At 35.8% G+C, this 14,555-nt stretch overlaps 1 protein-coding gene across 2 annotated transcripts in view; it reads right to left on the reverse strand.

Annotated features, from left to right (window-relative positions):
* The window catches only part of SUPT3H (SPT3 homolog, SAGA and STAGA complex component), a 277,597-nt gene that overhangs the window by 49,901 nt on the left and 213,141 nt on the right, over window positions 1-14,555 (reverse strand). For both annotated transcript variants that reach the window (XM_084284666.1, XM_084284667.1), the window contains exons 7-11: window positions 14,084-14,159; window positions 11,372-11,484; window positions 10,637-10,744; window positions 9,915-10,103; window positions 7,521-7,631 (exon numbers count right to left, since the gene is read on the reverse strand). In XM_084284666.1, the coding sequence (XP_084140792.1) occupies window positions 7,521-7,631; window positions 9,915-10,103; window positions 10,637-10,744; window positions 11,372-11,484; window positions 14,084-14,159 (597 nt within the window). The remainder of the gene's footprint in view (window positions 1-7,520; window positions 7,632-9,914; window positions 10,104-10,636; window positions 10,745-11,371; window positions 11,485-14,083; window positions 14,160-14,555) is intronic.

The raw sequence follows: 14,555 nt of genomic DNA on the forward strand, positions 1-14,555 counted from the left end.
TCATGGAACATCCATTATCCTATAAAGTGCTTCAGTTTCCTAACTACCAATATCAGTCAGCATGACCAGCCAGTTGACATGCAAATCCACAAGCCACATGTTCTTTGACGAATTCCATATGGCATGGGTTTCTCTCAGTCAACAGCATCCTGGGATGAATATTCAAAGAAATTTTGCTTTGTTTCTGCCCTTCCTTCTCTCTTGTCTCTCCCTCTGGTGTCAAAGACCTAAGAAACACTGCATTGTGACTCTTTCAAATAAAATTGCCAAACACAGCACATCAGATATTACCCCAGAAAAGTCAAGTAGTCAAGTGAATTTTCGAATCGATGTTAACAGGAAAAAGAAAAAAAAACAACAACAAAAAACAACAGTTTGAGGAGTCTGTAACAATGATGTTATAAAAAGCTAAGTACCACAGCAACTATTTCTGCTACTAGTACTGTTCACCTCTATAACTGGTATAACTGAAAATACTCAATCTCTCTATGTTTTTAAAAAACATCAATCTAACAAAACTAATCATTACCTAATAGTCTTAATTTACTTATTTTGTTTTCATTCAGAACAGTTTACATTAATTCTCAGTTAGTGACATCACCGGTTCTGGGCTAAACAGTCTAAACAATCTTACTAACCCAGTAAGACTGCATTTAGGAAATGTACCTGGATTCTCATGGGAAACCAAGATGCAAAGCACACCAGGACTCTACCACACTAACCTCACACAGCAGTCTTAGATTCATACCCAGTAAAACACTGGATGGCAAGTACGAAATGACTCTTGGTGTATGCAGGAAGAACTCCTTTCTGATGTACTGTGAAGCTATTATTCCCAGTCAAATGAAATCTTAGTCATAATTCATTATTTTTTGCATTAGCCAAACTGCCACAAAAGCCCTTCTACCTGGAAGTCTGAAAGAAATTAGGAGATGGGAAGATGGGAAAATACAAAACCAAAATATATGCAAATAAATTACAGAAAATTAACCTCTCCTTCTTCAAGGGCTTTTTCACACAGTACCCAGCTTCAACAAATTAGTTCTCTACCCAGACATACCAGCAGACCTTTGAGTTTTCATGCTATTAAAATGACCACTGTCCCTTAATTTTTGTAGTGTTTGGTAAAAGTATAGATGGAGCACTCAGTAGCCCCCTGTAATCTATATTAAAAAACTACTTCTACAACATATAAGATTTAATGATGTTGTGGTCTGTGGCATTTGTCCAGTCAAACATAGATGAGCTATATTAGCAATCTTCCAGCTGATCTTTCTATAACCGTGCTTTCTATATGGGCAATTCTTCAGATCTTAGGAATAGGAACCATTTGACATAGGGTATGTATATTTCCTAGATAGTGCAAAACTTCAAAATAATTTTAGACAGAAGTCTGAGGTGTCATATTTTCTATGGTGTCATATTGAAAAACTATCAGAAGGATCTAAACCTTCCCCTGACCTTACTGAAGCCACTAGAAGGGATATTTTCAGGGACAGATATAGTAAGTGAGGGACTGGCAGTCGTCATGGGCCTGCAGCATTCAGAAAGTTAGTACTTGAACCAAAGTTGCCAGAGAATTAGTTTTCTAACTAGAAGAAAAAACATAGTTTATCAGACACTTTGAAAACATCCAAGGATGGGTGACGTGAAGAGACACTCATGAATTGCACCACAACATTACTCATAGAAAGTCTTTCCTCTTTTAAAAATAAGAGATTTGAAGAATGACAAAGGTTAATTGAATGAGCTGAGAAAACTAAACTCAATTGTTTTAATCATTTGGAGTAGTAGTGTGTAGGAAGAGTGACAATGGAGCTAAACAATGAGAACCCTAGCACTGAGAACAATCTGATGCCCTACTTGTAAGATGGTATAAGGAAGACTTGTCTTCCTGAATCCCATGTGAGGACCTGGAAGATAAGATCTGCATCAACATCAGTGAGTTACACCAGCAAAAGAGATCTGAGAGGGATCCTGGATATAAACAACTGCTTTCTTGTTTAAATCTAAAATACAAAAGTTGACTTTGGAAATTCCTGGAATGGAACCAACCTTATGAGGTCCACTCATCTGTCTCCTCCAATATGATGCTTCAATACGATACCATGACTGATGGTGCTCAGGCAAGAATTCAGCCTGCCCATAACTGAACCTCACATTGAATGCAACCCTCCCAGTTGGTCCCACATCCAAAGAAATTTCTTGATGAAAAAACACTTTGCTGCCAAGACAAAATTAGAACCAACATCTATGTGTGTAAGGCTCCTGGTCCTCTGATCTAGCATACCTGGCTGCTCTGCTGTCAGCAGAATGACTGAGGAATGGAAAAACAGTCTAAGGAAAAGCTGAACAACCCACACTGCAATGAGGACTTGTAGGGTAAATACAAGAGCAGAAGAACATTCTCTTATCAGTTCAGATCCTCTTCTGAGCTGTTCCAAGGAAACAAGTGAATTTTATTCAGAGAAGCAGAATCAAGGTCCATGCATCAGAGTCTCTATAGGAAGTGATTCAAATAACCTTTGGAGAGTATCTGGATCAAATATGAATGAACCATCGCTCATGACCGTGTTATTAATGTCTTAAAGAAGGGCAGGTCTCTTCTGGTAAGCCACACAGGAGAACAAAGGTAGAGCTTTTTCACATTTTTGGAGCCTGATGTTGAACCTTGAGAACGTTTTTGCAGTCCTGTAAGGGTCTTGCCACTGATGAGGGTGACCTTCCAACAGGGCAGAAATTAGCTTTAGTCTAAGAACTGCAGAGTCCTGGCTTGTCAGAGCTGAGATTCCTCTCCTTCAAGACATGGGACTTAACCTGGGAGTGTGACACAGCTTAATGCTGCCCTTAAAGACGGCACGGTCACATAATAAAAAATGGAAAATAAAAAATATTGGCAGGATAAAGTCAGGTCACAAGTGAAAAAGGATTTAAAAATGCCAGAAGAGTACAATAAAGCAGCCTGCTTGCTGCTCCACTTTCAGAAACAGTAAACAGGTGAGGAAAAAGAAAAAAAAAAAAGGAAGATTCAAGCCTACATGTATATGGCAGAGAAAAAACAAAAGACTGGTATTGACAAAATCTGCATGTTTATAGAAAGGCTGTGAGAATGGTATCTGCTTTAGGATTGAAATGCTATCATCTGAATAGAATTTTTCATATAGAACACTGATTTTTTAGTCTCTCACAATGTTAAATCAAGATGTATTATCAGATATTTTGCAGAACGAGATTTTTAAAGTTGTTTCTCCAGGTGTACTGAGATTTAAACTAAATTAATTTGCACTGATGATAAAGTCTTTCTAAAACCAATTTTGTTAAATCATAAACACTAAAAATGATACACAGTGAATTTCAGGGAGACCACTGAATGCCTCACTTTAGGCAGCATGGCAAAAAGCCAAAAGCCAACTCTACTTAAATTAAAAATAATTTCTCAAATGAAAATGTTTGCTCTCTGCCTCATATAACTGGCTGCAATGAGATAGGAATTATTTAAAATGAAGAAATAGTCTTGGGCTGTCCATTATTTCTTACTAACTTAAAGTGAGGGTAAGGATCTTCTGTAAATCCTCCTTAATGTTGAATAGACATACATCTAAGAATTTTTCAGAATAACATACTTCTTGTTTTAAGAAAATTGTTGTTGAATGCTTTGGGTAACTTATTTTGCCCAATAATCCTGTTATGAGACTTTCTGTATGTTCCTTAACTTATTAAGTTATTTCAGGTTATTGTGTTCACAGTCAGGATTCTAGGACTGATTATACATTCTCCCTGTAAAAAAAACATATTTGCACTTCTTTTTTTCTTCTTACCGATCTCAGAAAACTTAGTGTGAAATATCTGTACATGAAGAAAAATCTCACAACAGACTCTGTGAGGGAACCTATTAATTACAAATTCTCATGTGGAAGAAAGATAAGCAGGCTTATGAGAAATCGAAGAAAATATGGTTAAAAAAATAAATATAAATATAAAAAATAATAATAAAAAAATATTACTAACTTGTCTACATGATTTTAGGGTTAGTTTTTAGGGTGGAAACAGCTGAAAGCCTGACTTCACTGAATCTAACGACACATAGCTATTGATGAAAACTCAATATTTCTCTTAATCATTTAGTAGATGAATGCCAGTCTGACTCAACAAGTGTTAAATTCAGTCTTATTTACTGAAAGTCAGCTTCACCAAATGAAATTTCTTTATATTTCCATAATAAAAAATATTTTGGCAGACATGTCATTGCCTTATCATAATAATCCTATAAATTTATCTCTGGACAAACTCTGGTGCCAAACAATTATAATCCTCACTGTCAAACAGAAAACAGAGGTAGAAAGATCTAGATTTGTAATAGGCACCGTTGGTTTGGAGTCGCGGTTTAAGACCTGTAAGAACTCATTTTTTTGAGGATACTGAGAACTTGAAGCATCCAGAACAAATGCAAGTGACCGTTTGTAAAGTTAGGCTTTAAAGGTTTTAGACTAAATTCCACTCTAGGTATTATGCCTGATGCCACAATAATGCCACATAAGTCATGAATGCCACTGTCAGAAATCAATTCTAGCTTTCCTGACGCTGGGTGGAATCTTTCCATATTCTAATATCTCTAGAATAACTTCTCTTCTTGTTTTTCCTGTTTACTTCTTGCCCTCTCAAAACAGTAGCAAGAGAACTATCGGGTAATACTAAAGATCCAGATACCTAAGCTTAGAGATATTATGAGATGTCTTAAATAAGGCACCTGCAGCTGCCTAATGGATATGACAAGCATTGTGAAGAAGGTCCTCCTGGGCTAAAAATGCAAACCATACAAGTTATTCCAGCATCTGTCTTTAAGCAACCAAATCAAGTCTGATGAGTCTACCTCAGATAGTGCTCAGACATCACCCTGAAGGGCTCTCAGAAAAAGTCAGAATCCGAGAAGAAAACCATCAAGTTTTGTTGAGGCAAAAACTGGCTCCAGCTCCCTCCTCTCATTTCACTGTTGAGCACCTTTGCGCTCAACAGTGAAATGGGGAAAAGACTTCAGAAACAATTAACAATGGCAATTTGAGTCTACACAATGCAGTTACGAAGGTGTGCCTTCAAACACTCATTTGTGTGTACTTCAGCATAGTCAAGTTTTGCAACCTAAGTTTAAATAATCTCATGGCTTCAGCCATTTCTACAAGCAGATGTTTATCTGTATTGGTAATATTCTGAGCTTAAGTCCACTTTCAGAAAGCGAATTACCAAGGTTCAGATAATTACTACTGGTTCTGACCAGTTCTGAAGTATCCTACTAAATCCTCTTCATGATGGGAAAATTAGGGATCCTATGCTGATTCTACAATTCTTCTGAAATAAGCCTCTCAAGCCAAGATGCTCATCAAAGTCACCTTTTACAGAGTCAAAAATATTAGAATTATCTAATAAATCTGATTTAACAATAGAATTCATAGGATAAAACACAGTGGATAAAAGACAGAGGATTAAACACAACGGCATACTTCTCATTTACATGCTAAGTGGGAAAATATGGGACAGGATGGACACCAGCATGAACTGTGGTTGTGTTCCAGCTCTTGCAAACACCAAACCTGCAGTTTGTTAAGTGTCACAAGAAGTGCACCGAGTAAAGCCACTTTTCCTCCTGGTTCTGTCATCAAGTCTACGAGGTCACGCAAATATATAAAGAAAGTATTGTGAAGGCAGTGGCAATTGGAGAAAGTAGAAGTTAGTTCAAAAGAAATGCTGCCGCAGCACTGCTCAAAATGGCTAGGTAGAGTATTTTTTAAATCAACAGTGAGAGTCTGGCAATAGGAAAATGTAGGGTCAAAGGAAGCATCTGTCTATGTTCACACTTTCTGCATTTGTAACGAACTTATGGGAAGTTTGGGGTAGTTACTTTTTGGACAGCTGTGATTGATAGCAGTGAAAAGAAAAATGGGCAAATCAGCAGATCTAAATGCATACACTATAATATCTTTCATAATGCTCTTCCTGATTTTTTTTTTTTATTAAAAAAAAAAAAAAAGAACAGTATTACAGCTCTACAACATCTGTATGCATCTACAAGATTATCCATGATTTCTTGTCTCTTGGCTTTTTTAGAAGGAACAAGATTTAATCATCATATTAACCATGCTGACAGTGGATAGCGTCAACAAGTAAAATTGTTCAGTTAGCTGTATAGTTTGGGAAATTCATAAGTTAGCAGGACACTGAAAAAAATAGAGTATTTTACTATATCTTGTGGTTGCAAAGCAATCATAGTTTGGTTAATAACTAAGCTGCCTTTTAGTGATAGTTGGAGGAGGAAGACTTACCTTTCTGTAATTGTTTATAAGAGTTCTTTCCAAATAAAATAAAACCAAATATATTTGCTTTCAGAAGCTATAACCATGTTCTTTGCTTTATCTCTTGCAAACTTCTGCTAAAAGCTCTTCTCTATTTTGGATTAGAAATTCTATTGTACGCTTCACGTGATATTAGTCTGGCATTTGTGAGTGGCAAAGGAGAGAGGTAAAATTATGTAAAGAGAATAATATCCCAAACATCTAGTTCCATTCATAAAAGTATTGCCCTTAGTTTTAACACTAAGAAAATTATAACTTCACATGCTCTTTTACTTTTTTTTCTGTTCCTAGCTTTTGAGGTCAAGTACTACTGTTTCCTTGATGTTTGTGCTCCTCCATATAATTTTCATGGAGATGAATTTCCTCCAGATTCAGAATAATTTTTCTTTTCTAAAACCTCTGCAAAAATTGAAAATTTCTTCCTAATTTTTCAAAGCTGAGATCAAGTATGTTTTTTCTATAATAATTTCTTTGACTTTCATTCTTTTCTAAATGCATTTTTTAAGCTAAATAACAATATATGCCACATAAAACAATAGTTCATAGAAAAATAACCCCAATTTATGACATCAGAGACTTACATTTTTTTATCAGGTGAGAAATTTAAATAAAGAATTTGTTTGACATCTCTGGACAATGGAATTGCCATTTGCATAGAAAAAATGATGGCAAAACCTCATAACCCATCAGTGTTTTACCACAAGCTCAGTTCTATTACATTTTAGTTGAGGTTCAAAGTTGTCTAAAGAAACCAATCTCTTCTTTCTCCAACCCTAAATGTGTCACTTGAGAGTTCAGCTTCCAATAGGAGCAGTATCTAACACACAACTAATTTTAGAATATAAAGTGCTCCTCACCATATTGGAATACATATAATTTAAAATAACTGTAAACCTAAACTTTGCAAAAACAGAAAATTCAAGCACTAACAAAAAAGCATAATTTGTAATTGAAAGAAAATAATATTTAAAAGAAAAAAAAACTTTTTTGTCTTTCCAAAAAGAGACAGAAATTACTAAGTTTTATTTCCCAAGAGCATTATGTCACTTTTATAAAGAAAATTACAGTCACCACAAATTGCTCTCAACAATTCCAAAGCTTCTTCATTTGACCACTTGAAAATCAAAGTTCTTTAAGATTATAAATATAACTTTTTATAACTCTGTTATTACGTACTGTGAATGGGGAAAGGGGGCCAATCTTGTGGCCATAGCGTCGAATGGCCTCTCTGATGTGGCTGGGCTGGATGGCATCGCTTTGAGCCTCTATACCACAGGCTGCAGTGCTCTGCAACAGAAAAACACATAAATTGTTACTAAATCAAAAACACACAACAGACCTACAGTGCATAAAGTATGAAAATAAACCTTTATAAAATGGACCAATTTTTTTTTCCTGAGGATACACATCATTGCTGCCACACACTACATTAGAGAAAAAAAGCTATTAACAAATCAAAGAGGACTTTTACATGAACTTTGCTTAAGAGACCCAAAGAACACCATATTTGTCCTCTTAAATCTTTCACCTAGTGCTGCTGTATGTTGCAATTGAAAAGAGCAGCAAATGTTCTAACTAAAATGAAAGGGTCATATAAGTCATACTGCAATAACCACAGAAACTATTTTTAAAACATTTCAGGCTTTCATTATGATGTCAAGGGGTGGGGAAAATATTGAACAAGTACCCAAAGTGGAAAGCAATTTGACACCAAAATCACCATTGAGTAATATCAGATTGAAATTTGAAGATGAAACATGTGACGTTATGATGTTAGAGGGATGAAAAAATATTTTAATTATCTCAAACTGGAATGTTTTCAAATTTTAAATAATTTTTTGGGGGGTGATGAGCCCTGAATGGGAAAAATCAGATTTCACTGCTACCAGTTCACTGATTTTACAAAAGCATCCCCAAGATTTTAAAATAAAAAGTTCCTTTTTTCTCCTTTCTAGTCAAATGGTAATGTTCATTTAGGCTTCATCCAGACGTGGCTGTTTGCCAGAATTCAGGTGACTTACCAGAATGATGTCTGCTTGGTAATAAATTCATGAAAATAGTATTAGTGAATGCACCAAGAACAAAAACTTACATTATACACTGAAATTAAATGTACACATGTACCAGCTTTCCCCATATATTTTACACTACATATTAATGCTTTAAAACTTGGGGTATTTTTTACAAAAGAAATTTCTAGAGTGCCGAGTCCACTGAAACCTACGTACCTACATACAGAATTATTCATAATAAGATGGTGGATTCTTCCCTGTTGATTGACATTTGTAACGGAATGCGAAACTCAAATATTTTTTGCTGGAATGGGCCTTCGTGGACTAAAAATAACATTCTCCACCAAATTAACTCATTTGTCTCAATGCCTCAGTTATATCTAGTACATACCTAACCAAATTGGACATGTCATGGGAACATTTAATTAAAATTGTGCACTTCTTAGAGTTTAATTATTTTAAAAGGCATTAAGATAAACAACAGAAATTTAAAATAAACTCACAAAACTAGTGAAATACAATGTATCAAAAATTTAATCCCCATCTACAATTTTGTTTCTAGGAATAATAATGGAAATTGCCTAGAGAAGCAAAACATATTCAAATACAAAACAAAAAATAGGAAGAGGAGAAAGCAGTCTAAATGTCTTCAGAAAGATTTTAGGATTCACTAAAGGCTTTCTAAATACAATGTAAGAGCAGCAGAGACAGGAATTATCTAAGGCAGCAGAGACAGGAATTATCTAATTTTCACCTGAAGGAGAAAAATAAATCCTTTTCTAACTGTCAGTATAAAAATTACTAGTAAAATTCCATGAAAAATAAGTATTGATTGTAAAAGAATAACACACATGAAAAAATCATAAGTCATTCCATTGTTGTGCAGCAAAACGATTGCTGCCATCACATTTCTTTCTTTAAAAGAAAAAAAAAAAAGCTCTAAGTGGTTAACACAGAGCTTCCTAACCAGTTTATTTAATCAAGTCTATTTCCCCTGTGGTTTTAAGGTACATATAGACATAGACATAGAATACCAAGGACCTACAACAGAAGACAGGAATTGTAATATTTACTTTTCATACACCGAATGTGAGATGTCCATATTTTATGCAAAGTTAACAAATATTTAGATTGAATGCAACCAATTGGCATAAAAATATAGGTGATCAGGCAAAGCTGTCATAGGCAAAGGAAGCAGCTGCCTAAGGCTGCAGAGAGCAAGACAATCGGAACAACCTCTTTGTCTACTTTGCTTATACCTTGAGCCTCAAAACCTACTCTAGCTGCAACTGTCAGAGAAGGGGTTGGTTATCTGGAGTGATGTCTACTGCTGCAGCTGTAGAGGAACAGCTTGTCTTAGAAACAGCAACTGTCACCTCAACAAAACACAGAGTAGTCTTAGCTAAGTTCTGGCCAAAAAAATATTGAACATGTTTGCCCATACTATAACATCAGTAGTTAACATGCAATGTAGCTTAAAATCAATGTGAATTAATATTTAAAATGATACACATCATATCCTCAAGATGTTTTGGTTTCTTACTTCTGCACCAAATACCTTTTTTCTTTTCCTTTGTTTGGATTTGGTAGAGTCCTGTCCTATTCCTCCATTCCCCAGGGCTCCTGATGGTGTTTTCCCAAGATGTTGCTGTCCTGCTGGAGCTGGGGGGGTAGGCGTAGGGGGTGGTGTGTTTTCAGGAGAATCAAGACTGGTCTTCACACTTGTAGCCTGCCCTAAAAGATGTGGCTATCAAAACAAGATGTCAAACAGCTGTTATATAATCAAATCACAAAATAGAGTTATTGTCTTCTTAGATTTACTCTTAGAAGAGATGCAATGAAGCATTAAGTTAACTAATTCTAGCAACTACTGTAATGTCTATATCGCAGCAATGCATGCCATACAGCACCTATTGTACTGTCACCTGTTGTACTTGTCACCTACTGCTGACAAGTATGGGTGTGAACTTTAATGTCCCAATCTGCAACAGAGAGAGAAGGAATTTCCACCCAAGGAAAGAAGTTACATTTAAATGTAAAGATGCTGCTAAGAATTTAATTTTTGGAGCTATAATTTAATGTCTTTCCTATTACATCTGTAACTTCAATGTTAGTAAACTCCATAATAGAAGACCATACCAAAACTAGATTTCAAGATAACCTACACTGAATGCAACAGACTACCAAACACACGTAATACTAAAATACAAAATGCATTTATTCTCTCACCCCCGCAATAATAATAACATGTATATACATACATGAGAAATCAACATTTACCTCAGTTGAGTTGTGATACTGTATGAAGGTGGCAGATATGGCATGACTGAAGGGGTCACCAGCCTTAGAAACCATGTCCTGTTTAACCAGAAGGGCCATGTCTACCAACTGCAGGAGGAAAAAGAGCTAATATTAAATAGGTAGGCTTACTGACGTGGTACTCACTATGAATGCAACTATAACAAAGAAGAGAGGTAGGAGTTGTGGGTTGAGGCACATTATTCTTAGTATTTCTCAGTAGAAAACAAGATTACAGAGATATTTTAGCCTAAGGAACTGTCCTTTTCCACTTTTGTAAATATATGGAGTAATTTATCTACCCAAGAGGGCTTGGCTTGGCACTAAGGTAACATTTTGTTTTCCAGGAAATCCTGCTTTTTAATCCAATTGTGCAATAGGGTTTAATGAACCTCAGCGCACTGCCAAAGGTCACATAGCAAAGTATGTGGTTTCAGTTTGGACTTGAATAAAGTTCGTGCTGGACTCTGCTCCCTTCTGTAAGCATTAGAAAACATTTCTGTTTGCGCATCAGATGGATGAATATGGTATAGCACTCATCTGTCATATAGTAAATTGAAAGACAGATAGGAATTCTATTAACTTCGTTAGCTGAAGTAGTGACTATTTGCTTCCAAAGGTGCCTACAACACAGTCACCTGAGTTTGAAGTATGTCCAAGAGTTACCAATTCATACTGTTTTAACTAGAGTTTAACCTGTAGGGTATACTTCCTTACCTGTGCCACAGTCTCATATGCTAAATACGCCAAAATCTCCATTGCAACTGCATTTGGCTTTATTTCCATACTGCTACAATCCAACCAGTCACGAAACTTGGATGCTTTTTTTGCTGTCAGTTCAAATCATAAGGGAAAAAGAAAATGTTAGCAACAGGGAGGCAAAATAAAGCATTTTTCCGGTCACAGAAAATACTGCCAATGTTAAACATGGAGTGTTAATGCAGTTTGATCGGCCAGGGAAGGAATTCAAAATGGAAGTACCGAGGAAAGTTGATTATTTCATACATAACATCTTGGAAACCCATGAGCAGCATGGAGGAAAGAGAAAAATAGAGATGATTGATCACACAAGAGATTTCAGAACAAGGAAGAGTCTACATCAGAGGACAGTAGATAGGACAAATCTGATCTTGAATGTACTGAATGGTAAATAGGATTGCGTCACATTTTTGATGAATGACAGAAAAAGGCACTAGAACACAAATCTGAGGCTTGGAACCCAGATAAAATTATATAATTGAGTTAACAACAGCAAAGACAAATAAAGAAGGACAGAAGAAGAACTGGGAAGTTCTGTGTTAACAGTGTAGGGATTAGGTGCTGACAAGCCAGCCAAAATGATTTGTAGAGGAGTGTTTTTAAAATGTGTGTTGGATATAAAGACATAAGGATAGATGTAGATCTGCAAATGATCAGCATTCAGACAAGAACTTCACACTGCTAATGGATGAGATCACTTAGGAGAAAGTACAGAGAAAAATATGGAACAAAGAAACATGAGAGACTTGCTGAGAGAGTAAAAGGAAGAACAAGAGATGTGAAAATGGAACAGAAAAACCATCATGGAAATTCACAGAAGAACCAAAAAAAAAGGATGATCTTACTTAAGGCAGGGGCAGACAAGCTGATCACAGAAAGAAACCAGTTATACAGTGGTCTTAATGAGAGCTGTTTGTGAAGACAGGACAAACAAAATGTAGTAAATACAAGCTGGGAGAACCATTTGAAACAGTTTCTTTAAAGGAAGCCTTCATTGAAGAATAAAAAGCAGAAAACCAAATGTCAATAATAATTATTTTTTAGGAGGAAATGAGATCCTATGGTGCTTGATCCTTTGATGGACCTTTCCTTTTGCCTGTCTTTAAAACCACACAGAAATATGTGGTGCTGTAATTAGGAATATATATTGTGAGAACAGATCTCTTGGAGTCCCGGATTTGTGATCCAGTTCTCATGGGTTTATATAACAATAAAAAGGATTTGTTACTTTAGACAATATTTTTTTTATTGATAAATTAAACTTTTAATAGAATAATGAGAAAATAAGCATAAATCATCTTTGTGTTAGTTTTGAACGAATGTTCTGCATGGCCTTTAGAATGTGCTATCTAGTTGAGTTCAAATTATGTAATTAAATTTGTGAGTGAGTCTCTTTTTCTACTATTTTCTAAGCACTGTAATTATCATGAATTAATGACATTAAATGTCAGTGAAAAAGAATTGTATAGACACAGTTATTTAAAAGCACTACGAAAACACTATCAAGGGTGTTTTTATAGATCACAGTCCACTGGTCAGCAACGTTTGATGTGATTTTGCAAATTTAAGATTTGTATTTGTTCTGTCTCTAGATGACAATGTTCAGGTTTTAAAAACGACTCTATCACAAACTTCTCATTTGCTGAAGTCACCCTAATCTGAGCTATCATTGATCTAATGGCTCACAGATGTATGATGCCAAATTATAACTAAGCTTACAAAACATACTGAATTAGGAAAAGAAATGCTTACAAAACATGTTTTCTAACATTTGCTGACACAGAACAGTATTTCGAATGTGTCATTTATTTGCCATAAATGACTCACTCTTTCTTCGAATTTAAGTGTCCTGCTAGGAAGAACAAGATAAGGTCTCTCATTTAAAGACACCATTGTGTTCTAGTCTGCATTGTAGGATCATGTGCTGTTTTGTCATGACTTTTACTGGCTCCCTCACCTCACTTTCTCTGACATTTGACCTAAAACCTTAGTCATCACTTAACCGCTTCTGTAATGATGTTTTGCTACATGATCAAGCCCATTAATTTACAGCTCATTATAGTTGTGGCCCACAAGTACTTCTAGTAAGTTGGTTTTCAGTGCTAGTAAAGCCCTAATTCTGTCATCATGTTATTAGTGTTGGAATGGCGTATACTGATGAATTTGGCTAATGTTGAATAAATTCCACAGCAGGAGCTTACAGCTTAAAATAGAAAAAGACTCTTTAGTAAGTTCTTTGTGTCTCTGCGGATACAAAAATAAAAGCAAAACTTGCTGCTCTTCCCTAATTTTAGATGCATTCCTAAGAACCTGCAACCATGAAACTTTATTAATGTGCTGACTGTAACAACACCATGACAGACTTCAGGCAAGTACGGGTGTTTTAATCCATTAACTCTTTACAAGTTCTATCTTTGCAGCAGTCCCCACCAGCACAGTATTTGAGCACACAGAAAGCCTGGTAACTAGTCAAATAAAATACTCTGCCAAACAGCCTAAAAACTATGCTAAATTAACCGGTCCCAGGAGCTATGAGGACAAAGAATTTAAAGTTTTGTTATTGTGGATGAAACAAAAGTGCTTTCAAAGAGTATGAGGTTCTGCTGTGTTCTCTATTACATGAAATAATAATTTAACATCTTATTACAATACAGACGTTATAATACTTACAAAAACTCAATTGCCGACTTTCACAAAATTCTGCATACTGGACTGAGTCCATCATTCGTGTTTGTCTTTCTGCTCTCTGACAAAAGAGTAGAAGTACATGATGTACCTTATTCCAGCAAGAACTGCATTCACAACAGAAATTATAGCAGCACAGCACAGCACCCCTGCCATAACCTTCAACTAACCCCCACCCCTCAAATTAAACATGCATTGAACAGTTTCAGATGCAGAAATATAAACCACAGATTGCTTATTAGCCTTGCGCATTACGCTTCCCAGAGGAGCGTGTCAATTCTCATTTTAAAGATCTGCTTGCACACTTCTCACCTAAGACAGTGCAATGGGGTTGTTAGGAAAGGTGCCGAGCGCTCTTGACCTTACCCATTTAAACATCGAGATGCACAATTTAGACTAAAGCACATGAGCAGTCTGCCTACATGTTTACAGATGACCAGAAAAATAAAACATTCTC

Source organism: Netta rufina (genome assembly GCF_964035555.1).
Source record: "Netta rufina genome assembly, chromosome: 3".
Classification (NCBI taxonomy): Eukaryota; Metazoa; Chordata; class Aves; order Anseriformes; family Anatidae; genus Netta; species Netta rufina.